The sequence below is a fragment of the Loxodonta africana genome, chromosome 24 (assembly GCF_030014295.1).
Source record: "Loxodonta africana isolate mLoxAfr1 chromosome 24, mLoxAfr1.hap2, whole genome shotgun sequence".
Lineage (NCBI taxonomy): Eukaryota > Metazoa > Chordata > Mammalia > Proboscidea > Elephantidae > Loxodonta > Loxodonta africana.
Window position 1 is genome coordinate 21419190 of NC_087365.1, and position 26241 is coordinate 21445430.

At 38.3% G+C, this 26241-nt stretch overlaps 1 protein-coding gene across 5 annotated transcripts in view; it reads right to left on the bottom strand.

Annotated features, from left to right (window-relative positions):
* The window catches only part of PLCB1 (phospholipase C beta 1), an 845524-nt gene that overhangs the window by 208297 nt on the left and 610986 nt on the right, over positions 1–26241 (bottom strand). For all 5 annotated transcript variants that reach the window (XM_064275782.1, XM_064275783.1, XM_064275785.1 and 2 more), the window contains exon 10: positions 10933–11079. In XM_064275782.1, coding sequence (XP_064131852.1) covers positions 10933–11079 — 147 coding nt within the window. The remainder of the gene's footprint in view (positions 1–10932; positions 11080–26241) is intronic.

Consider the following 26241-nt stretch of genomic DNA (forward strand, 5'->3'; position numbering starts at 1 on the left):
TAGTACAGGGTAGTTCAGTTGACCAAGATTCCAAAGCTAGTAAACCGAAGATCCAGGATTAGAACCAAAACTCAGTCTTTTAATTCTGATTGCCTCTTTATGAGGGAATATTATTGAAAGACTCCCCAGGCTATTCCATTATACAAGTTAACCCCTCCACCATATTTGTCCAAGGCAAATGCTTAGAAAAGCTAAACATTCTCTTTTCAAATGTGTTCTTTTGCAAAAATTATTTTTGAATTTAACAAAAGAAATGCAAAATCTGTACTCTAAAAATTACAGAATATTGTTAAAAGAAATTAAAGAAGACCTAAGTAAATGGAAAGACATCCCATGTTCATGAATTGAAAAACAATACAAAATGGCAATGCTCAAAATATTGATCTTCAGATTCAATTCTTATTAAAATCAAAGCTGGGTTCTTTGTAGGAACTGACAAGCTGATCCAAAACTGTATATAGAAATGCAGGGGACCCAGAATAGCCAAAACGATATTGACAAAGACAAAGTTGAAGTGCTCAGACTTTGCAATTTCAAAACTTATTACAAAGCTACAGTAATCAAAACAACTGTGGAACTGGTATAAGGCTAGACATATAGATCAATGGATTAGAATTAAGGGTCCAAAGATAAACCCTGATATTTATGTTCAATAGACTTTCACAAGGGTGCCAAGGCAATTCAGTGCAGAAAGGATAGTTTTTCAACAAATGATTCCAAGACAGCTGAATAGCCACATGCAGAAGAATGAAGTCATTTCCTTACTTCACCTCATAGAAAAATTAACTCCAAGTGGATCAGGTTCCTACATGGAAGAGCTAAAACTATAAAACGCTTAGAAGAAAACATAAGGGTAAATCTTTGTGACCTGGGTTAGGCCATAGTTTATCAGCTATGACACCAAAGACAAAACAAAGCAAAAACAGATAAATTTAACTTTATCAAAATGAAAAACTTGGTGAAAGGAACTGAAATACTCTAGCAAAGTGTAAACGAGTCCCTGGATGGTTGCTGTAAATGGTAAAGCGCTTGATTACTAGACGAAAGCTTGGCAATTTGAATCCACCCAAAGGCGCCTTGAAAGAAAGGCCTAGAGCCCTGCTTCCAAAAGATCACAGCCTTGAAAACCCTATGGAGCGTGCTTCTACTCTGACATACACAGGGTCGCCAGGAGTTGGCACTGACTGTACGGCAACTAACAACAACAACAACAACAGTAAGGTGATGGGAATTATAATATTGAGGCCCCTGAGAGGTGTGAGGGCAGGAATGCATAAGGCATGAACGCCGAATTATTCTTACGTCATCTAAACAGTCAACGGAAGAAACTGATTTCAAGATAAGTTAATTTAAAAGATGAATAGTAAATAATTTTTGAGAGACCCCCACCGTCAACACAAATTGCGATATTTGGTTATTCACATTAAATTTTTTCCTTGATTTAAACTCTATAAATCTGCATTTTTTTCTTTTTTAAATAGCTAGTTAAGAGATGGCACGTTCATGAAAATTGTCAAAAATGTCTTTGAAATGGACAAGATCAGCCCTGTGTAGACATAAGAGACAAAATGGGATTAAGTCTACTTGTTTAATTTTATTTTTACATGCATGTCAGGATACCCAAACATCAGCATAACAAAAGGATGACATTCTTGAGCTCTATAGGGCCCTAGGACATGCGCCGAAAGGCTGATGAAGTAGGTTTGCATAATCACTTTTCTCTATAGGGAAAAATAGGGCATTTTTAATGGGCAAATGCATTTGCAAAAACATAAATGCTGACAAAATAATCTAGAGAGCTTCTGATGCTGGATAATCGATTTGCCATTTATAATTGCCTCAAAGTTTGCAGTCATGACAAAGATTTACATAAAGGCCTTTGCTGCATAAGGAATAAGACAGTGAGAGGGAAGAGAAAAGATAGCTATTTAAGTAAGTTAGTCTTAAACTTAAGGGAGGGCTACCTTAGTGAAAGGCTAACTCATTAAAAATGCTTGCTCCTGCAGAAAATTGTACTGCTATTAAAGAATAGAGCAAATTTTTCTTGTGTGCTGCTAGGAAATTGTTTTCAGTGTCTCACTGGCTGATTACAATACCATTACGTTCTGTACAGTCTCTGAGTCTATTTCACTGGGGGGTGGGGATTTCATTAATACTTCATTGCATGTTACCAATTTCAGTAGGGATCTTGCCACGGATTTGTACACTGGATAAGGCTTAATGGTGGAGCGAAGGAGACAGACACCTAACCCACACTAGAGTGCTGTATCATAAAAGAGTCAAACAGCTTCTGGAAACATTTCTTCGAGTTTGATTGCAAAAGACTTCTTGTCATTCAAAGACCGAATAGATAGAATTTGATGAGTTCATGTTCTGAAAGGGATTGTAAAACACAGATTTGGGTTTGTGAGATACAAAGCTATCAGAAAATACATTAAGAATGGGAGGATACATATGTGGGTGTGTGTTTATTGTCCTGCCCCTAAATCCAGTAGAATTCCTCCAAGGTAAACTTGCTGTTCATTCTTAAAAGGAATAATTTTAATTAGAAATGGAAGTCTCCCAAAGAGAGGATTATTGTGAGAAAAGCCACACTTATGCATATTTATCTCATTCTTTGGAAAACATTTTCGGTTTCCTGTAAATTTTTCTTTATTTATGGAGATTTTTTCCAAACATATATATTAATATTCTCCATTATTCTCTCTTCTGCCTCAAGCCTCAAAACTGGTTCATTTTTCTTACTTAGAATTCTTAACTCTTCATTGTTACATTCCATCCCCATCCTATTACATTTCCATTTGATTAGATCTAATAGATATAGCTTCTGGGTCCAGGAGCTCCGTGGGGGTTGGAGTTAATATGTTGTGAGCCACTCAACCCTTGTTATTTCTGAAACTAGCATCTGACATCATTTCTGTCTGGCTGTGAACACCCCTCTGGAGTACATTCCAAGCCCATGATTGAACTTGGGAGCTGAAGTTGTATCTCAGATTAATTCATAACACTGCCTCAAACCACAGCTCTGCAACTACTCACTGGGCTGCATTTATTTTGGGAGGCTGGTGACAATCACTTGAACTTTGTCTCAGAGCACCCAAGGCATCCATGGATAGAAGAGACCATGAACTTGAAAATAACTATACCTGTGTTAACACAGCCTTCTGAGGAACTTCTCATCTTGGAAAGACTAATGATTAACTGCTTATATTTACATTTATCATTATTTATTGTCTTCTCATCAACCTCCAGTGTAAAAAAATTCCAGAATGTGATATATTTGTTAACTAGATGGCCATCTTCAATGAGCATTGTCTCCTTCAATAACGTGAGACAGGGACTATTTCTCCTTGCTTTCAATGCTGTGGCAGCCATTCAGGGTATAGAATCTCAGACACACACCTTAGAGAGCTGTCCAAAACACAGAGTATGTGTTATTCCTCTTGTCTGTCTCTGTAGTCATCCAATTGACCTAATCTCTCTTTTCCCTTGTATCTACTGCTGCCCCCAAGAAACCATGAACCATTCTTGAATATAGACAGACTCAATTGCCCTGGATGGCTTAAGTGAGAAACAGTCTCTGGAAGAGCCCAAAGTCATTCCAACACCTGAGAAAACAACTTTAAGGCTATTCCTTAGTGATTTTAAGAGCATCATCATTAGGGTGATATACATTCCTGAACACCTTTTCTACAGGAGGCAAAGTACTGGTTACTGGGAATACAAAAAATGCATGAGGTAGATTCCTTACCCTTACCACAGGGGTAATCCATTGCCTTTGAGTCGATTTTGACTCACAGTGACCCTATAGGACAGAGTGCCCATAGAGTTTTCAAGGAGCACCTGGTGGATTTGAACAGCTGATCTTTTGGTTAGCAGCTGTAGCACTTAACCACTACACCACCAGGGTTTCTACCATGTGGGTAAGGAGGCAAATATAAATAAAAGGAGAAGGTTGATATGTACCAGGGAGTTTAATCTTACATCACTGGTTGTCCTTTATTTCTCTCTGTTCTCAACACTTTGCCAACAGAATATTACTTTTATTTAGGTTCTTGTATGCATCAGTGACTCCTTCCCAGCCCTGGGTTGAATCTTCTCAACCAGTCATGGTAGCTCCGTGGCCCGTGCTAGTGATTAACACGGGTGTGGCTGTGTGCTGTAATCCTGGCCTATATCTCATAGGTCTTAAAGGGGAGAGAGGGCAGGAGTAGGTACTCTGTGAACGTTTTTCTCATTCTTAAAAAAGGGACACATGACAGAGACTTTTCCTGTGCCACATCTGGATTTCCCTTCATAAGAAGGAGATGTTTAGGGTGCACGATGAACTTGAAACCATAAGGGGAGCAAAAAGATGGAAAGCACCTGAGTCTCCGGTGACATCACTGAATTCATAATTGAACCAACTCTGCGTCTGGACTCGTTAGTAAGAAATTTCTTAATATTTAAGCCATTTAGTAATAGTATACTATTACTTTCAGCCTAAGGTACCCTGGATGTTCCACCTTATCTCCATATTATAGATGAAGAAATCGAGGCTTAGATGAGTTAAGTATGTAATTACCTTAAAGGCAAATTTAAACTTTGTTGATGTACTAACTAAGCTCATGTTTTTCTCCATTCTACTACACCACTTTCATTGGTCTATGTGTGCTTTGAGCCAAAAATAAATGACAAAAGATTGCCTATGCGAGGGATGAAGTGGGAGAAACGTGAAGACAGTGAACATACACAGGAGGAGAGGAGTTGAATAATTACTTGATAAATTCAATCAGATCATTAATTCATCAGATCATTGGGGATAACTGAGCCCTCAAATCTAATTTTTTTTCCTAAGCTGCATAAAGATGTTCATTATCCAGAGAATCACCACTTTGCCTTGCCAGTGTAGATGGGACCATTATCCCCCAGATGGTTTGGAGTATGGAAGGTTATGAAGAGCTGACAAAGTATATGTTGAAATGATTGCATACTGTTCTGCCCTGAAAGGATTTTGTCTTGAGTCAGAAGGGTAGCTTCCTCCAGAAAAAACAATAATTTAAAACATAATTACTACTAGATGTGCCACCAAGTCCATCCAAAACCCTAGAAAAATGGCCGTTGTAATTAAAAATTAACTCATTTTGTGTCTATACTTCTGTCTGTGATCCGATTTATTTTTCCTTCTGGATGTCCTGATATTCCACAAAGAAGCAATAATGAGTAGAGAAATAGACATAACAATAACACATTTCTAAATTGGTCATTGTACTATATATTTAATTTTTACAGTCCTTTTGAGTGCTCCAACAAAAACATTCCAAATATTGAAAATTTCCTTACTGAGATTTATATTTGCATTTCTCAGGAATGCTAGTTCTTAAAATGGTTCAAAGAAAAAAAAAAGGTAAGCAAGGTGGTGGCCAATGAAGAGGAGGTTTGGTTATCACCTTAATGATTATGAATCTCTGAGCTTCCCCCTATATTGAAAACATTCTATAGTAGGTGTTTAACGTTGTACTTAGTATTTCTTAAACTCATTTGAATAGGAAACCTTCTCTTTTGCCACCCCTTTTAAAAAATAATGTTTCTAAAAATAAAGTTTCCACTTGATCCAGAAATATCTTTAAAGTATAAAATCTAACTCATTTTCTAGTATTGACTTTAAAATTTAATTGGATTCTATTATGCCACACTTTGGTTACATTTTATAACATTCTTAATTAGCTTTGGGGAGTTTGAATTTGTATATTTTAGATGTTCGAATTTATCCAAAGGCCTCTAAGAAATAGGGAGTCTAGATTAGGTTTATCTGTAATTAAAACAAGAATATAAATAATAATATCGGAAATGAGATCAAATTTTGACACACAAGTCAAAAGAGGATGTTAGGCAAAACCTCAAGAGTCTATGTTAGTATTTATATATAGTTTATTTGCTAATTATACAGAATTCTCCTTAATTCCCTTTCTGGAAAATAAGACTGATGGGGACAAGGTAATATTGTGAGAATGTGGGTCCATATAATGTAAATTTTGGTATCACAATACACAGCTTAGAAAACGAAGCAAGGTCAACAACCTCTACCACCAACAACAAAAAACTAAAGATCAGAACAGGGCTTAACATAGTTTTAAAAAACTGAACATTTGAAAATATGTGGGTTTAAATATTACTAGAAATTAAATAATTGGAGAGATAATTGGTCTATTAGTTCAGAAATCAGGCATACGAATCAGATACTGGTGATATGAAACCACTGCACAGGATCTTGGAGAGTGAGCTATTTGAGTTCTTTCATCATCAAAAAATAGAGCCGACCCTTCTCTCTCTGAGGAGCTGAAAGCTCTATCTTCTGAGAAATGTCCACCATTAGTATGCTTGTGTTGTTGTTAGGTGCCATCAAGTTGATTTTCCTCAGAAAATAGTTCAACATTAATTTCACGTGAAATGCAGCTAAAAAACAAAAGGAACTGTGGAGAAAATTTTGAACTCTATTCTGTAATTTTATTGTTTGTATTTAATATCGAACACTTTTCTGAGAACTATTATCATGTTGTCAGTAAGGCAAATGAGTAATTACATGTCATTTGTTAGGTGTCAAGATTGATAAAGAAAGCATAGCTACAACATCAAAAATTTAAGTTGGAACATAGGATTGGAAATATCAATTTGAACTCATGCTTTAAGGAAAAAAAAAACATCTTTTCTTGCTCCGTTCACTGGTCTAGAAACAATGTTCCATCGTGCAGCGTCCAAATTGCAGCTACTTGTCCTATTTTTTTCCCACTGGAAAGAACCAGGAGTATTTGGGGGTAAAGTCTGGGGCAGAAGGAACAAGGTGAGCCTGGAAGATCTTGATTTGACAGAAAGTAAGAACATTTTCAAAGATTAATGGGTCACGTCAAGAGAATCTAAAAAGTGTCCCCCTGGCCAAAGTTGAGACAATTTGAGCATTAAAAGGAGGACAGAGGCAATGGTTGAATAAACATACATCAAATTAGAAAATAAAAAATCTATAATGATATGCAGAAACAGAAAAATTAATATATCCCCAAAGAAGGTGAAAGAATATAATATTATATTCAGTCCATCTTGTCATTGCATCATTTTGGTATCCCTGACTCATTCATTATATAACAAATAATCAAGGAACTAATGAACGCAAATGCATCAACTGGAAAACATTTTTGGACTTAAAGAATTATCTGTAAAATTACTCCATATTCTGACCTCCAGGTAGACAAAATCACAGAAAATATTCAAAATTCAACTGGACATTACATTTAAGCATTTTTAAGATTCTTGCAGTCCTAAGTATATAGTAAATGCAAGATTACATCCTGTGCCAAGGTCTTTAAAGGTGTATTTCTTAGGATCCTATCAAGTTCAAAGATACAGATCCTTAACCTAAGGTTCCATCGACCTCCTTGAACTTGGCTGAGAAAAAAGGTTCAGCATTTTCTCCAGTTATGAATGTAGGCCACATGCCACAGTAGTGTTGGACCTGTGACTTTGTCATATTCCAATTGTTCAAACATGACAACATATTATTTAAACTCATTTTAAACTGTGTTAATAAAGATATATATTATTCTATCACAAATTTGTTTTCCTAATATTTGATGAAAGTCATCCAATGGAATTTATTTCCTCTTCAATCCTATGGACTTTATTTTATGCACTTTACAACACTATTCCGAGATAGATCCAAAGCTTCAATGCCAAAGAGGTCAATGGCACTAAATAAGGTTAAGAATGCCTGAGAAGGAAAAACAAAACAGAACTCACTTATATATGTTATGGGTTTATCAGCTAGACTGGAGCTGCAAAATTTAGTAACAGGCCTATGAATTGAAGTGGGCTAAGTGAATATTCTCCTTCTGGAATTATGGAGCCTGTAGTTGGTTTAAAACCGGGCTGGAAATTCTTCGAAATTTGCAGGAAATTTCGCTACCAAAAGTTGTGTCTACATCCTCTCCATTTGAATCTGGGTAGGATTGTGACCAATAAAGCACAGAAAGAAGTGATGCTTCATGACTCCCAAAGCTAGGTCCAAAAAGGCCAAGAACCTTCCTCCTTGTTCTCTGGGACACTTGCTCTCGTACTCCTGAGTTAAAAAAAAACAGCACCTATCCTGGGATTGCCATGCTGGGTAGAAGTCCAAGACACATGGTGAGGCCTCTTGTAGGCAGTTGGGTCAACAGTCTTAACTGAGCCCAGCTGTTGAGTCATCACAGGCCAGATGCCAGCTATGGTGGTGGACAAGCCTCCAGATGATTCCAGCCCCCAAGCTGTTTGAGTCACCGCAGCTGAGGACCAAGCACCATGGAAGAGAGACAAGCCATCTTCTCTGGCCCTTTCTGAATTCATGACCCACAGAGGACCAGAATAGGGTTTATTTAGCATGAGCCAAACAAGAATATAGGCAGTTTTGTGGCATGAGTCTCTCCTAGAAGAGAATGTCAGTTACACTAAACTGGCTACAGTGGTCTTAGAGCTGTCCAATTATCATGATGAACATGCAGGTTGCAGTTCAATTGACATCTCGATATAACTTAGAGTCAAATTTTTTAAAATTCTTTTTTCTTTAATGATTTACCAAAAACCACAGATGGCAATGCTCCATTTAGGATCAAATTCACAAAGGCATTGTTGCTTTTTCTTCCTTTATTGTGCTATTTACAACAGAGCAAAGGTTAAATCATTCACAAATCAGTCTAAGTCTACAGCTCGGTTAAGCTCTTAAGCAAAAAGAAATTAATTTTGAGTAGAAGTGATTAAGGGCCTTAATCCAGTTCATTGAGGGTCTTCCTCTTTTTCACTGACCCTCTAACTTTACCAAGCATGATGTCCTTCTCCATGGACTTTTCCTTCCTGACAACATGTCCAAAGTACGTGACAGGAAGTCTTGCCATCCTCTCTTCTAAGAAGCATTCTAGCTGTACTTCTTCCAAGATAAATCTGCTCATTCTTCTGGCAAAAAAACCCTGTTGCTGTGCAGTCAATTCCGACCCATAGCGACCCTATAGGACAGAGTAGAGCTGCTCCATAGGGTTTCCAAGTAGCGGATGGTGGATTCAAACTGCCGACCTTTTGGTTAGCAGCTGAACTCTTAGCCACTGTGCCAACAGGGCTCCAATATTCTTTGTCGACATCATAATTCAAAGGCACCAATTCTTCAGTCTTCCTTATTCATTGAAAATATCATGGTTTGGGTCAGGCGCATTGTAGTCCTCAGAGTAACATCTTTGCTTTTTAACACTTAAAAGAGGTCTTTTGCACCAGATTTGCCGAGTGCAATAAGATGTTTCATTTCTTGACTGCTGCTTCCATGAGTGTTGATTGCGGAGCCAAGTAAAAGGAAATCCTTCTATGTTTTCGCCATTTATCATAATGCTGATTATTGGTCCACTTGTGGGGATTTTTTTTTTTTTTTATGTTGAAGTGTAATCCATACAGAAGGCTGTGGTCTTTGATCTTCTTTGGTAAGTGCTTCAAGCCCTCTACAGTTTCAGCAAGCAAGGTTGTGTCATTTGCATATCGCAGTTTATTAATGAATCTTCCTCCAGTCCTAATGCTACGTTCTTCATGTAGTCCAGCTTCTTCGGCTATTTGCTCAGCATACAGATTAAGTACAGTAAAAGGATACAACCCTGACACACACCTTTCCTAATTTTAAACTGTGCAGTATCCCCTTGTTCTGTTCGAAGGACTGCCTCTTGGTCTATGTACAGGTTCCTTATGAGCACAATTAAGTGTTCTGGAATTCCCATTCTTTGCAAGATTATCCACAATATGTGATGATCCACACAATCGAATGCCATTGCATAGTCAATAAGCACAGGTCAACATTTTTTTTGTATTCTCTGCTTTCAGCCAAGATCCATGTGATATCAGCAATGATATACCTCATTCCACGTCCTCTTCTGAATCAAACTTGAATTTCTGGCAGTTCCTTGACAATGTACTGGTGCAACAATTTTTGAATTATTTTCAGAGAACTTTTATCTGCTTTTGATATTAATGATATTGTTTGACAATTTCCACATTCTGTTGGATCACTATTCTTTGGAATGGGCACAAATATGGATCTCTTCCAGTTGGTTGGCCAGGTAGCTGTCTTCCAAATTTCTTGTCATAGGAAAGTGAGTGCTTTTGGCGTTGCATTCATTTGTTAAGCTGTCTCAATTGGTATTTCATCAATTCCTGGAGCCTTGTTTTTCAAGCGAATGCTTTCAGTGCAGCTTGGACTTCTTCCTTCAATACCATCAGTTCTTGATCATATGCTACCTTCTGAAATGGTTGAATGTCAACCAATTCTTTTTGGTACAGTGATTCTGTACATTCCTTCCATCTTCTTTTGATGCTTTCCATGTCATTCAATATTTTGGCCATAACCCATTGCCGTCAAGTCAATTCTGACTCAAAGCGACCCTACAGGTCAGATTAGAACTGCCCAATAGAGCTTCCAAGGAGCATTTGGTGAACTGGAACTGCCAACCTTATGGTTAATAGCCATAGCACTTAACTGCTACTCCACCAGCGTTTTCATTTTGCCCATAGACTCCTTCAATATGGCAACTTGAGGCTTGAATTTTTTCTTCAGATCTTTCAGCTTAAGAAATGCTGAGCTTATTTTTCCCTTTTGGTTTTCTAACTACGGGTCTTTGCACATTTTATTATAATACTTTGTTTTCTCAAGCTGCTCTTTGAAATCTTCTGTTTTAGAAACATTGAAATCTTAGAATAGAGATAATTTCTGAAGAAATGATGATACTGCTGAAAGTATCTGAACTGGAGATTTTGGTGGTAGAAGGCCCCAGGGTTCAGAAGGGTATTTCACAGGAAACAAAACAAAATACAATTTTACTTTTGAACAACACAGAGCAGAGGTTAGTGAAATTTGGTGAGATCAGCCAAAGCAATAGCGAAAGAACTATAAACTCATACCTGTGAGGTAGGTGTTGTGCGAGGAATTAATGAAATAGTGAGAAAGAGGCTGAGACATGTCTTCATTCAAATCCAGTTTCTCAGGTGAAACGACTCCATTTTCTTCCCCACTGAGATAGCGCATAAATCCATCCACAGATATCTGTCCTGCAGAAAATGAAGAGATAAGCATGTAAATTTATTTATTTTTTGAGTTGACAGTATCATGTTGCTTTTTTTTTTTTTTCCTAGAAAACTCCGTTAGCATCCACAGTGGGAGGACAGCAGCCACAGTTGTGTTTTAATATGGAATAAACAATAGTCTAGGAATATTCCATTTCATTACAAATAGTTATATGAGCCCTACTGACTTTGAGAGGATTTAAATAGATAAACACCAACCTCCTGTTTTTAAATATAAGAATGGTTATCAGCTTTGTAGATGGCCAACCAAAAAAATCAAGTCAGTTGCCGTTCAGTCAATTCCAACTCATGGTGATCCCATGTGTATCAGGGTAGAATTGTGCTCCATAGGTTTTTCAGTGGCTATGATGTTCCAGAAACAGATCACCAGGCCTTCCTTCTAAGGTGCCTCCGGGTGGATTTTAACTGCCATCCTTGCAGTTACTAGCCAAGTGCTCAACCATTCATGCCACCCAGGGACTCTGTATAGACGGACATCAAAAGGTTGTTGTTGTTGTTAGGTACCATCGAGTTGGTTTTTGACTCCTAGTGACCCCATGCAACAGAATAGAACTACCCTGTAGGGTTTTCTAGGCTACAATCTTTAGGGGAGCAAATGACCCAGTCTTTCTCCCTCAGAGCAGCTGGGTGCGTTCAAAAACCCATCCTTTTGGTTAGCAGTCCAGTGCTTAGCCACTGCTCCATTCAGGGTGATAGAATCAGAGGTGATTTTTATGCTTTCATTGTGTTCTTCAGAGTTTTGCAAATTTTCTATTATGAATAGATGTTACCTTTATAACCAGAAGAGTTATTCAAAAGTGGTTTTACTATTTAAAAGGAAGTAATAGTGTTTTCAAATAATGATCATTTTCTCATAAATAGAAAATGAGGATGACCACAAATGAGTCTCTTCTGGGAATGAAAAACTAAGTGCTAATATAAAAGGAGGTCTTTACAGAGGACAACTTAGTCAACTGGCATAACATGAAACTCAGAAAAATAATGTTCTACATCCTACTTTGGTGAGTAGGATCTGGGGCCTTAAAAGCTTGCAAGCAGCCATCTAAGAAACAACTATCAGTTTCTACTCATATGGTGCAAAAGAAAATAAAGGAAATCAAAGACTCAAAGAAGAAACTAGGCCACGGGACTAATAGCACATATGAACTACAGCCTCTTTTAACCTGAGACCAGAAGAACTAGATGGTGCCCGGCTACCACCACCAATCATTTTGACCAGGGATACAATGGAAGGTCCTGGATAGAATGGGAAAAAAATGTAAAACAAAATCAGATTTCTCAAAAAGGCCAGACCTACTGGACCGATAGACTAGAGGAACCCCCGAGATTATCACCCTAAAGATACCATTTGAACTTGAAATTGAAGCTATTTTTGAAGGTCACCTTTCAGTCAAATAGTAGATTAGATTATAAAATAAACAACATCGCCCGTGAGTAATGTGCTCCCTTACATAATTAACTACATGAGACCAAAACATCAACATTTACCCAAAAGCAAAGATGAGAAGGCAAGAAGGAAGGAAAGGGAAGATAGAGCAATGGCAACAGAACAGGGTGGGAATAATGTGAATGCTGACCCACTGTAAAAATTGTAACCAAAGGCACTGAGCAATCTGTATAAAAATTGTTAAAGGGGAACCTAATTTGCTGTGTAAAACTTCACCTAAAACACAATAAAATTTTTTAAAGAAGTATTTAAAATACATATTTAGAATGACTTTACTTCAAATGGAAGAAATATTACTTAACCTGTAGTTTACCCAGATTCTACTTAGAAATTTTCCTTTTGTTATACATTTTCTGAGGAGACTGATATTAAGTATTGAGATTATTCTTTATCTTTATCATAGTAATCTTCATATAACACACAGAGCAATCCACCCTAGCTACTCTGGTTCATCACCGCAACTTGTTTCTTCAACCTGAACAATCAAAGCCTCAAAATGACAGAACATGTGAGGCTACTAAAAAAAATAACAAACAAACAAAAAACCCACTGATGTCGAGTTGATTCCAACTCATAGTGACCCTATGGGACAGAGTAGAACTGCCCCATAGGGTTTCCAAGGAGCGCCTGATGGGTTCAAATTGCCGACCTTTTGGTTAGCAGCCATAGCTCTTAACCACTAGGCCACCAGCGTTTCTGGGACTACTGAAAAAAAAAACTAAAATTTTTGAAGTCCCTGCCAAATAATATTTGGAGAGCAGCACTTCTTTTTTTGTGGAAACAGTTTTGTTATTAAAAGTAGTACATGCTCATTGAAGAGAAATCAGTAAATGAGATAAACAGGAAAAAAACTTTTTCTAAACACAAGTAACTCTTATTTCAGAGGTAACTACTGTTAAAATCCTCATGTTGGGTTTTCTGGGGGGAAAATACATATGTGTGTGTATAATTGGGAAACCCTGGTGGTATAGTGGTTAAGTGCCTCGGCTGCTAACCAAAGGGTCGGCAGTTCAAATCCACCAGGCATTCCTTGGAAACTCTGGGAGGCAGTTCTACTCTGTCCTATAGGGTCGTTATGAGTTGGGTTTGGGTGTGCATAATTCTTTTATGAAGAGAGACTCATATATGTATATACATATATTTTATATATTTGTATTATTTAATAACTTCCTTTTTATATTAGCTGAACTGAATTAACTAAATATATTATGAACATTGTTTCGTGAAAATAAATTCCATGCAAATAAATATTTAATTATAACATGGCTTTCAATGGCTAAGTAGTATCTCATTGGCATTGGACATTCCAATCGTTTCTAATTTTTCACTGGTGTAAATGACATTGTATCGAATACTCTGATAGTTGTCTTTGTATACATCTGTAATTATTTCTTTAGGATAAACTCTCAGAAGTAGAATTGTTTGTTCAAAGACTATGCATATTTTTAAGGCTTCTTTTAATACACATCACCAATTTGCTGTCTGTTAAAGTTCTAGCAATTTATTGTTTCACCGATGGTGTATTAAGTACTTGTTTTCCTTCCTTTCACTACTACTACACACGGAGAGGTAAAACCACGACATCTAGAAATTCTAATTTTATTGATTGGAGCATTATTTGTTTTTGAACTGCGAGAAGTGTGTCATCTGTAAATGGCAAAACTAGCACTGACTGTTTACCACAGTTTAAATGTCTATGCAGCCAATAAATTCCTCAAAATGACCCAAATTCTGGGAAGACTATAGCTAAATCTCCACCAACATTTTCCAGGAAAAGAAATAAATAACAATAATGAAATTTGGTTATTTGCTCTTCTGGTGAGATCTGAGTTTTACACAGAAAATTCTTCCTAAACTTGTAAATAGGAGTGCTTATTTTCACTATAAACTGTTTAAAAATCAACTCAAACATATACCTTGATAATTTCAATAGTGATTATTAAAAAAAAAAAGTTCTAAGAAGATCTCTTGGATAAAAAATGAAAAATATGACATAAAGGTCCTCATATTGGTAACTTTAATAGATAGCAGAGTTCATACCTCCCAATACCTATCATATAACATTGATCATTCCAATCACGCTGCTACTAATGAGAACACTTGGTAACTGCCTTCGAAGCCTTCTGTTTGAAATTACTTTAGGTGGAATGTTTATCTCCTCTGACATTGGTTTCAATTTTGGAAATAAACCAAAGTCAATGTCATTCAGGGCCAAAGGTATTTCAATAGATGGATTTAAAGAATATTTTGTAGTATAAAACTCAGAAATAAAATAGTATTTAAAAAAATTATTTTTTCATAGTTTTACTTTCTTCTTTCTATGATAAGCCCATTTTACCAGGTACTTCTCAAACTGGCAAACACTAGCCAGGTTTCCACATATCCCACAACTCCGGGATATATGTCCCTCTGGCTGTCATATGACTTTCTTTGCCTGACCCCTGATGGCACTTGCATTTACTACCTGTCCTCTAAGGAAATCTTTAGTTAGAGATTGATTTGTATGAACCTTTCTTCCCTCCCTCTCTCTCTCCCTTCTCCCTTCCCTTTATTCCTAGCTTCCATTCATTTAACAAAGATGCACTGAACATTAGAAATATGCTAAAACATTAAACCAGTTGCCGTGGATCGATTCTGACTCATGGCAAATTCGTGTGGGTCAGAGTAGAACTGTCCTGCACAGGGTTTCTAATGGCCGATTTTTGGAAGTAGATCTCCAGGACTTTCTTTGGACGCACTTACGGGTGGACTCAAACCTCCAACCTTTTGATTAGTAGGTTAGCAGCTAAGTGTGTTAACCATTGGCATCACCCAGGGACTCTACCACATGTTGAGTATACAGAAAACTAAAGTACAGCCTCTATCTTTAAAAAAGTCATAGTCTAACAGAAAATTAGACAGTTCACACCATGAAGTCCTCCAAAGTAGGGTGCACACTTAAATCTTTGTTACCTCTAGCACCTATACGGATACTTTGTGCACAGTAGGCATTAAGCCAACATTTCTTTTTGATGACTGTAGCAATTCAAAATCGAAAATATATTGCTTTGGAAATAAAAGATCAGCTAGGATAATATAATTTTGTTTGGTTCTTGTTTTTTGCTTAAGTCAGATAATATGAAATTGCCCACATTTGACTGTTCTAAGCCAATACAAATGGAAGTTTCAAGCAATTCAATACCTAACTAAGATATTCCGTAGAGGACGGACCGTAGTAAATGCAAGTGCCTTCAGGGGTCAGGCAAAGAAAGTTGTATGACAGTCAGATGGATGTATATACCCCAGAGCTGTGGGATATGTGGAAACCTGGCTAGTGTTTGCTCCTCCTAAAGGTAAGCAAATCAAAACAATAAACAATCCTGTGATAAAACAAACCATCTCTCTGGTGCTGAACTTGACCCTGAGGCTGTCCATTTGTAACTATCTTTCAGGAATAAATATCCTTTGGCGTGATTAGCAATATTTAAAAGCGTACACACAGAATAAAAACAAAACATATACCAATAGGGCAGGGAGGACAAATACAACTCTCATTTATTGTTGTGTGGAGAAGGATTCTGAGCCCTGCTCCTAATTAAGTTTTGATGTCTGTTATTGGTGCAGGACAGAAAAGGGGGGTATGCATACCAGGTATTAAACAAACAAACAAAAACCCAAACCTGAGGCCAGTCAAGTCAATTCTGACTCATAGAACCCTATAGGACAGAGCAGAACAGCCCCATAGTTTCCAAGGAGCAGCTGGTGGATTCGAACTGAAGACCTTTTGGTTAGCAGTTGAGCTCTTAACCACTGTGCCATCCTCAAATGAGAATATGATAATGAAGGTCAACGTGTAATTTCTAGCATGCCAAAAAATGTGTGTCAAAACCAGGAGGAAGACAAAGACAGTCGAAAGGAGGGCATGAGACGCTGATATATGCCTATATGTATGTGTCTGATTTAAACAACAACAACAAAAAGCTAGAAAAAAATGTAGCTGGTTAATGTCCTTCAGGTCAATAAAACCATAACCTTTTGGGTTATCTTCTAGACATCTATTAGTTCATAGGAATAAAAGATTTTTAACAGAGTGAAATTAATAAAAAACAAGAGTTAGGTGAATGGGTGTTTTTCTGAGGATTATTTATAATTACGTTAAGTATTTTAAAAATCCCCAGTGAAGGAATTTACCTAAGCTTGAATAGGAACAATGAAGGCGTTTGGCAGGCTGTTTCAGGATATGACGGTAGACTGCAAGTGAGCAGGTACTGGGAATCAACTTTTCAACTCCAAAAGTTTGCCTTGCAGACAAAAGCAGCAAATGCTCAATGTTTGTGATACACCAAATGACATGGCAAAGATAGGTCAAAGCCAAGAAAACCAATGAAAAGGTAAGGATAAAGAGGTGTCAGTTTACAATTCTGAAGGAGTTTGGTAAGGGGTCAGGGGTCCATTTGTAAACATGAAGATGTTTTTGGTAGCGTGAGTTATCCTGAAAAATAGTTCTGACTAGTAAAGTTTTGGGGACATAGAACAGACCCTCAGAGATTTTCCTTCGTTCCATATAACCTACAGCTAGACTATGGCTGTTGCTATTGAGTCAAATACACAAGTCCTATTCCATCAGCCTTGGGTTGTTTGTGCAAAACTGCTCATATTTTTTTTCTTGCTTACTGAGGAGCACAGAAGAATGAAAAACCTTGAGGATTAAGACAGGCAACACACTGGTTTTCTGAATAAATTAGTCGGAGCACAAGCAATCCAGTCTCCATTCCTGCCAGTGCTAACTAATCAGGTTAAGTTCCTCAACCATAAGACAAGTAAGGAAGAAAAGCCTGGTGATCTACGTCCAAAAATCAGCCAGTGAAAACCCTACGGAGCACAACAGTCCCATCTGCAACCAATCACACGGATGGTCAGGACCAGGCAGCATGTAGTTCCATCGTTGATGGGGTTGCCATGAGTCAGGGGCCGACCCCACAGCAGCTAAGAACAAGAACAAGGTGAGTCAATTCCATGACTGTTAAGTCTCCCCTAACTCTAAAATTCTATAAATTTAAGTAAGGATAATTACTATCTAAATTAAAATAAAATGTCCTTATGTTAGAATGAGATTATAAAATCTCAAGCCACAATGAAAAGCAATGCTACAATTTTTCTGCAATAAAATCAACAGAAAGAGAAGTTCAGAAGGATAAGGCTAGCTGACAAAGGCTAAAAATAAAGTGCCTTACCTATTTTCTTAATAAAATATCGAGCTTTCAATTGGATATGTGACTCATACAATGGCACCTAAAGGTTGTTGTAAGCATACATATTGTTTGAACCACTTAGAGTCAAAGTAGGAGATATAAGAAGTCCCTTAAGGAATGAAACAAACAACAACAACAAAAAAAACACAAAACAACTGCTGTATTTCAAAAGAAGTACTGGTGTTCCGTGAAAAAGGAAGCTGGTGTTGCAAAAGAGATAACAGACAGGACTTTAATGGAGGGGAACCATCTTCAAAGAGACACAAAAGAGGGGTGGCATGACAAAATGACAGTCTCCGGTGACCATTTATATGTCACGTCATTCTTCAGCAATATCTTTGCAGCAAACAAACTCTCAAATGTCATACAGCTTTGCCAAAATGCCATGGCTGCCAACTATCCCTCTGCCTCTCTCCTTCCCCTGGGGCAGATAATGGCTGAGGCTCTGCTGGGACCCCTCCACGAAGATGTCAGGAAGACACAAATTAAAATTCTGCAGGGACAAAATGATGCCTTCCAGGGACGCTTTAAAGCCATGCCATTTTTGTCACTGGGTATATCCAGTCACACTCAGCTGGGTGCATTTTGTGTTTACAAGTAACATGCAAAGGCTCTTCAGTATTTACTAGAAGACATGATATTCTGATGTTTTCTGTGGACTTCAGGCCAACCCCTGGACCCTGGGGACCACCAGAAAAGAGGAGAATCTGTGTCCAGAAAAGGGAGCTCTGAAGAATGGAACAGATGAATGGCCTAGAAGAGTTTGTGGTTTAGTTCTCCTATCCTCTCATGTCTTGACCCTTTCATTTATTGGCTTATTGGAAACCTACTTCCAACAGAGCTATTTGGATTGGTTCTCCTGTTGCAGGGAAAAGATGTCATTAAGTCAAGTCCCTCCAGAAAGAGCAGAATGTCTTGAACTCACTCTGGAATAGTGGCACTCCTTGCTGGTGGTTATCAATGAACAAATTCTTAGTGTAGCCCTAACTCTATGTGCCTGGAGTTGAAAATAGCCAAGGATGTGTCCATCAAAGCTTTGCTCTTCAAAACTTAAAGACATGGCACTTAATATTTCTACTGAATGCCTTTTGACGTGCAGTCCAGGTTTCTCTTCATTAGCATAGTGTCTTCACGTATGTGTAGCTGAAGAGTTTGGAGTTGAAGGAACACACCCAGTTAGCTGACAAACACACTACATTTATGATGGCCACACCGTAGCCCTCTGGCATCTGGGGAATCTAAACTTCAGGAAGGCTCCGAGAGGACCAACTCATTTTGGCCCAGTTCTGCTCCAACTTCTCCTTCACCATACCACTTCCCAGGTCTGACAGAAGATGAGGAAGTTCGACCAGTTTTGATTGTTGGTGCGCTCAGTTTGGAAGGAAGGAGTAGGGAGTGGCCAGCGGGGTGGGAGTAGGGAGTGGCCAGCGGGGTGGAGCTGCTTTCTATGCACAGATATAACCACAGGAGATGATTATGGGAAAATAGCAGAGTCCAGAATCAACTGGAAAGAGATGTTTTCTTAAATTTAAAACTACTTCTATAGCTGCTATCCAGAAGAGTAGAATGCCTGAAAAAAATTTTGCATTTCAAGATTAAATTCTAGGGTACATATGATGGTGCAGTGGTTAAGAGCTTGGCTGCTAACCAAAAGGTCGGCAGTTCAAATCTACTAGCCACTCCTTGGAAACCCATGGGGCAGTTCTACTCTGCCTTATAGGGTTGCTGTGAGTCAGAATTGACTTGACAGTAATGGGTTTTTTGGTGCAGCACATATGTGTTCAAAACAGCCCAGTCTGGTCATTTGCAATGGGAAAAGTATTTTAAAGAAATTCATTTTAAAGGGCATTGTGACACAGATAATACATTGCAATTATACAACTTACAAGGTCAGTGGGGGAAAACAAACCAGTTTCACTAAACATGAAAATTTGTTTAAGGGAGCCGCCTTATTTGGAATATTCAATATCTGAAGGGATAAATGAGGCATTCAGTTGGGAACGGGAGACACCATGTGTTAAAATGAATCCTTTTGCTCATTGTATGTGACTTTGATATTTACATAGTTCCTGAAATTTTAGCACCTTCCAAACACTTGTAAAACAAAAAATAAAGGAAAAAAAAATTCACTGATGGGAAAATAATACAAAATTTTAAGTGATGATTTTTGTAATTAAATTATTATTTTTTAAAAGACACATTTTCCTTTAAAATCCACCCCCCCTCCCCCGCCGAATTAGTTAGTTCTTGGATAAAAACATTTGTTAATGGTTGATATTGTGAAAGGATCGTGAATGTCACAATCTACCCTCTTCTGCATGCACACATCTTTAAAGGAGTAATTTTCTGTTTTAAATTTGGCCTTAACGCTTCTTGTGGGGGAGGGAAGACTAAGAAAAAGAAAAAAGAAACAGTCCTAACACCAGCCAAAAACATGTTGCCATCAAGTTGATTCCTACTCATAGCGACCCTATAGGACAGAACGGAATGGCTCCATAGGGTTTCCAAGGAGCGGCTGGTGGATTCGAACTGCCAACCTTTTGCTCTTAACCACTGTGGCAGCAGAAAACGTAAATAAAAGAAAATGAGCTTGTGTTAGTTTTGGACAAAACCTAGTTCTAATACATGACTGATACCAAGCTTATCCTTTCAAATACTGAGATGCTGTACTGACAATTACAATGAATATCCAAAGGAATATTTTTGGCCATCTTTTCTGATTGTAGAGAAAATTCCAGAGAATAAAATCCTTCAGGTGCCCTGACAGGGAGCACAACAGAGAACCCCTGAGGGAACAGGAGATCAGTGGGATGCAGACCCCAAATTCTCATAAAAAGACCATACTTAATGGTCTGACTGAGACTAGAGGAATCCCAGCAGTCATGGTCCCCAAACCTTCTGTTGGCACAGGACAGGAACCATTCCCGAAGACAACTCAGCAGACATGAAAGGGACTGGACAGTGGGTAGGAGAGAGATGCTAATGAAGAGTGAGCTAATTATATCAGGTGGACACTTGAGACTGTGTTGGCATCTCCTGTCTGGAGGGGGGATGGGAGGATAGAGTGAGTTGGAAGCTGGCAAAATCGTCACGAAAGGAGAGACTGGAAGGGTTGACTCATTAGGGGGAGAGCAAGTGGGAGTATGGAGTAAGGTGTATATAAACTTATATGTGACAGTCTGACTTGATTTGTAAATGTTCACTTGAAGCTCAATAAAAGTTAATAAAAAAAAAATCCTTCAGGTGCAAACAGCACTGGTAGATAAGCCGTTTTCCCCATTTTTCAAAAGAAATATAGATGATTTACATTGTCTCTAACAAAATTCTCCCTTTTAAAATATTGAGTATGTCTAATTCATGTTAGTTTTTATCAGCACATAAGTGCTAATTAAGTTTGTTTTGCTACAAACCTCTAATTTTCATATTTTCTACGCTCTCATACACTTTGATGTCTAAAGAAAAATTGTATTTATTTAACAGAAACTTATAAGGGATGTGGAGTGTTATAGTGGACTCAGTCAAAAGATCTGAAAATTTGGTCCAATGGGAAACAATTGTATGATCTTGGTCAAGTCCCTCTATTAACTTAACGGCTTTTTTTGCTTAGTAATGAAAATGATAATGCTCCATTATAAAAATCTCTAAGGTCACATCCAGTTTTTAAATTATATTAACCCATGATTTTGATAGTAACACAATTTAAAATCATTAGAGAGGTTTAGATTTTCTGGTACCTCTTATTCTTTATTTCTTGCATGCCATTATTACAGGGTATCAAGGCATTGAACAAGTAATTGTAATGCTTTTTCCCAGACAAAAAAACAACTGATTTACACCAATGCACTTTATAGTATGGTTTTTAGAAATTAGCCATAGTGAAAATTAAGGTTGTGGTTGGCAAAATTCAAGGAAATCATGCCCTAAGTTCTTTACACCCTTACCACTGCAGACATCACTAATCAATCAAACCATAAGCCTGGGCATAGCCTCAGGTTCCTTTTAAACTATTTCAGCAATGTTGTGAGGTACAAGGATACTCCACTTAGCCACTATCAGTTGATCAGAGAAGGCACTTGGGATAGAACTTATTTTCCAGCATTGATCCATGGAAAATATAAAAGGAGAATTGAAAGTAAAGAAGTACAGCTTAAGAGCCATCCAAGTGGTCTTGTCGATAAGGATTATTTCACCATTACATTCAGATAATGACGAGGTTCTTCTGACCTGAGGACGTGAGAGCAGACATTACTGAGAAGGTGAGATTTATCTAGCTCCTCTGTGGACATGGGCCATTCTTCCTCCACTTGCTACTTCTATACCCTAAACTGAGGTGTAGAATCATATCCTTTAATGCATTTTAAAAACCATTAGTTATTAGAAAAAGGTAAATTTAACTATTTAGCCTATTTCAAAATATCTGAGCAGATTTTCCGAAATTTACTGTTTATTGAGTGCTGGCAACTAACAATAACAACAATGTACATAACATTGTTTCCCCCAAGATTGCTTTTTTTCTGCTCATTTCAACTTTTTTTAAAGAAGTTTTCATCAGATGTCTTGCAATTTTTGGTTGTCTGTTCATATTTCAAATTGGGAGACTAAAAAGCTGATTGGATTTTTGAATACTTTGGTGGCCTTGAAAATTATGAGAGCTGCTAAGGTGGCACTGGAGGGATTTATCTTTGTCTCTTTTGGAGGAGGCCACCAGGAGAGTCAAGGAAGGCCTACATGCCAGCATTCTAGAGCCAGATGGGGGCTGGATTTGTCAGCATTCAGTATGCTATGTTCATTTTATCTTCTTTTCAAATGGTAGTCCTGTCTTCACCTGGGCCTTATGTCATCCTCAAACTCTGTTTTCTTCTCTCCAGAGATTAATCCCTTGGTCTTCTCCCAGGTGAGAGTTCTGACTATTCCTCAAATGGTTGTCAACCAATCCTCCTTATTTTAGCCCCTACTTTCAATCCTACTTTCAGAAGGGCCCAGTACCATTGATTACTGAGACTTTTGATGCTTTTGTGGAATAACTCAGGTTGATTCCCAGCTTTCCACACTGTTGACCTATGATCAGCCTTTTTTTCTGGTTGTTATAGTTGTAAACACACAGCCATTTTCTGGTTTGCTGCCAAAATTATGTGATTTTGTCTCTTCTATTATTATCCCCTACTCTTGCCAGTTATGCCCTTAAAAAACATCTCTTTTTCTTCCTCATTTTTTTTTTTACTGCAGTTTTAGTGTTTTTTCAAGAAAGAGTTTAATTATATATTTTCCATCTACCATATTTATTTGAAATTCCATGATTTTTCTTTTATACGAAACTGTGGATATTTTTGTTGATTAAGTTCAAAAAGTCAGATTTCAAATTATTATCCTTTGATCCTTGTATTTTTAGGTAAAATTAAGTCAGATGGGAGAAACTGAAGGTCTTCTTCTGTCACAGACCTGTTTTGCCAGGTCAGGGACTTATCATGGGGTTTCCTGGCTTTCTCTTATTTGTATTTTTCCCCCCCAAAAGTTTGCAGTGACTAATATCTCAACATAGACTTCCCTGTATAGGTAACTTTTAGTCAAATTTTCATTCCTGTATTTTTTCCTGAACCAGTAAACCAGTTGCCGTTGAGTTGATTCCAACTTATGGCAACCCCATGGGTGTCAAAGAACTACGCTCCATAGGGTTTTCAATGGCTGAATTTTTTAAAGGCAGCTCTGGGTGGACTTGAACCTCCAACTTTTCAGTTAGCAGCTGAATGTATTAATTTTCTGCACCACCCAGGGACTTCTATAGCTTTTACTGGGCAGGCAACAGAGTGTCCACTCTCAGAGGTAGCCTGAGGTCACAGTACTTGTGAAGTGGGAAGCTGCTTGGACCCCTTGGCTTTCCTTGCCAATCTTACAAGGCTGCTGTGTGGAACAGGTTTGGTAGCCTATGTAAGGAACTGTCACCTCACTGAGTTTCTAAAGGTGCAATGATGAAGTCAAGCCAACTTGTGATTTTGTGAGCACAGTGAGTTATCAAGTACCCCTTATGGTGGCCATCAGATGTATCCCTGATAACTTCAATCAATCAGCAGAAAATACATTCAGATTTGTATCTCTATTTCGTGAGTCTATCAGGTAAAATTACAATCTGGGTTCCACACAGTCTGAAGAAAGTACCTGATTAAACCTAAAAAGGAGTAAGCTGACTTCTAGAACCAAATTCTATGGGATGAATAAACCACATGTTCAATCCTGTAGTAGTTAAAATTATTTAACAGATGAGATATTTTCCCCCTTATACTCCCTAAGTCCTTCTCACTTTTCTCCAATTCAGGTAGCAACAAAGGCATTCTACCTTTTGTATTAAGGAAGGGAGGGATGGCAGAGCGGGGAGAATGAAAGAGTATATTTTCTGCTTGGCCATGAGGGCACTCTTATACAGAGGCTTCCTTGTCCCTAAGCCTAAGGAAAGTCACAGACAAGTCAGATGTTTTGAAGAAAAATGCTCTGTGGCTCCTTTCCTAGGAGGTGCTCCAGAAAGCTGAAAGCCCTGATGCTCCCAGTTGCCAGAATCAGTGGCAGCAGCAGCAGCAGAGATGTCTACATGGTCTAAGTAGACGTGCCTGGACCCAAGCTTTAGAGAATTACACCCCTGGTCCAACCAAGTCTGTTAGGATATGGTTGAACTGGTGGTCCTAAAAAGGACAATCAATGACCAAGACCAGAACGAAACGAGGCTGTTTCAGGGTTTGCCAGCTTGGATAGATAACACATCTTCTCCCTGTAATGCCTGGGCACCAGGTAAGGTTAACACTTAGACATCATCCTAGGGTAAGAGGTCAAAATAGAAATTAAGATTTAGGGGGAATAAAGGTTCATTTTGAGTCCACTGAGAATCTACCCAAATGTCACCATAACATGAAGCTTTCTCTGACCACCCTGTCCAAATAGCAATTGCTCCTGCCCACGACCTCTGTCTCCTACACTGCTTGATATTTCTCCATAGCACTAATTACCATCTGTCATTCCAGAGATTTATTGATTTTTTACTTTTGGCCTCCTTCTAAAAAATTGTCAGTGTCATGATGACAGAGTGTTTTAGTTTGGGTTTCTCTGGCATCAGGCTCTGAGAACAGGATTTGGGTACTAGTTTATTTGAAAGGTGATCTCTTAGAAACAGTGGTGGGAGAGTGGGGAAGTGAGATAGGGAGGAGAAGGGTGTCAGTAATGGGTGAAAATATCAGACAACCACCACCATGGGCATTGGAGTTTAATCCCTTTGAGAACCACTAAGAAATGGGGTAGGACATGTACTTGAAAATTATCCCATGTAAGGGTAGAGGGGGCTGAAGTGTTTGTACAGCAACTACCAACAATCATTGGTTGAGGACTGCTTCAAGGGGACATCAATTTTCTAGTACTTCTGGCCACTATACCTGGCAGAAGGGCGCTAGCAGCCAAAGAAAGCCTTCAGCAAAGACACACAGGTACTCAGTGTGACACTGAGCTGGCACAAAGAACTTTCTCCTGTTCACTGGTGTATTCTCAGAACCTAGAACTGTGCCTAATACATAAGTGCTCAATAAATATTAGTAAAAAAAAGACTGTTGGGTGCCATGAATATTAATTATAGTGTATTCACACATAGTGCATTTTTGTGTTTCCTCATAACAACTAAAACCCTTAAACTATTTTGCATCATAAACCAAAAAACAAAAACAAAAAACCAAACTCATTGCCCTCGAGTCCATTCTGACTCATAGCGAGCCTGCAGAACACAGTAGAACTTCCCCATAGGGTTTCCAGGGCTGTAAATCTTTATGAAAGCAGAGTGCCACGTCTTTTTCCCATGGAGCAGCTGGCGGGTTCAAACCAGCCACCTTTCAGTTAGCAGCCAAGTGCTTAACCACCGCACCACCAAGGATTCTTTGCTTCATAAACCAAAACCAAACCCATTGCTGTAGATGCAATTCCAACTCATAGCAACCCTAAAGTGTAGAGTAGAATGGCCCCACAGGATTTCCAAGGCTGTAAATCTTTCCGGAAGCAAATTGCTACATCTTTCTCTCATGCAGCAGATGGTAGATTCAAACCACCGACTTTTGGTTAGGAGACGAGCACTTAACCACTGTACCACTAGGGCTCCTCATAAAGAACTAAAAATAGCAAATCTGAGTTGAAATGTAAATGAATTTTAAATGACATTGTAAAGGAAGGATTAAGACCAAGACATCCAAGAAGTGCAATGACAGTTTACAGACCAGAAGCAAGGTGCCTGGCCAGCACTGACCAACTGTACCACCAAGGTCAATCAGTGTGCTTGAGAAGGTCAAGGAAGGCTTTGGAGCCAAAGAATAAGACTTCTGGAGAAACTGAAAGCTCTGTCTTAACTTACTCCCTCTGCCTAGCCCCTGGCAGAAGTGCTAATCAGATGGCAGTAAATGTCCAAAGTCATTGAAACAGTCAAGGAGG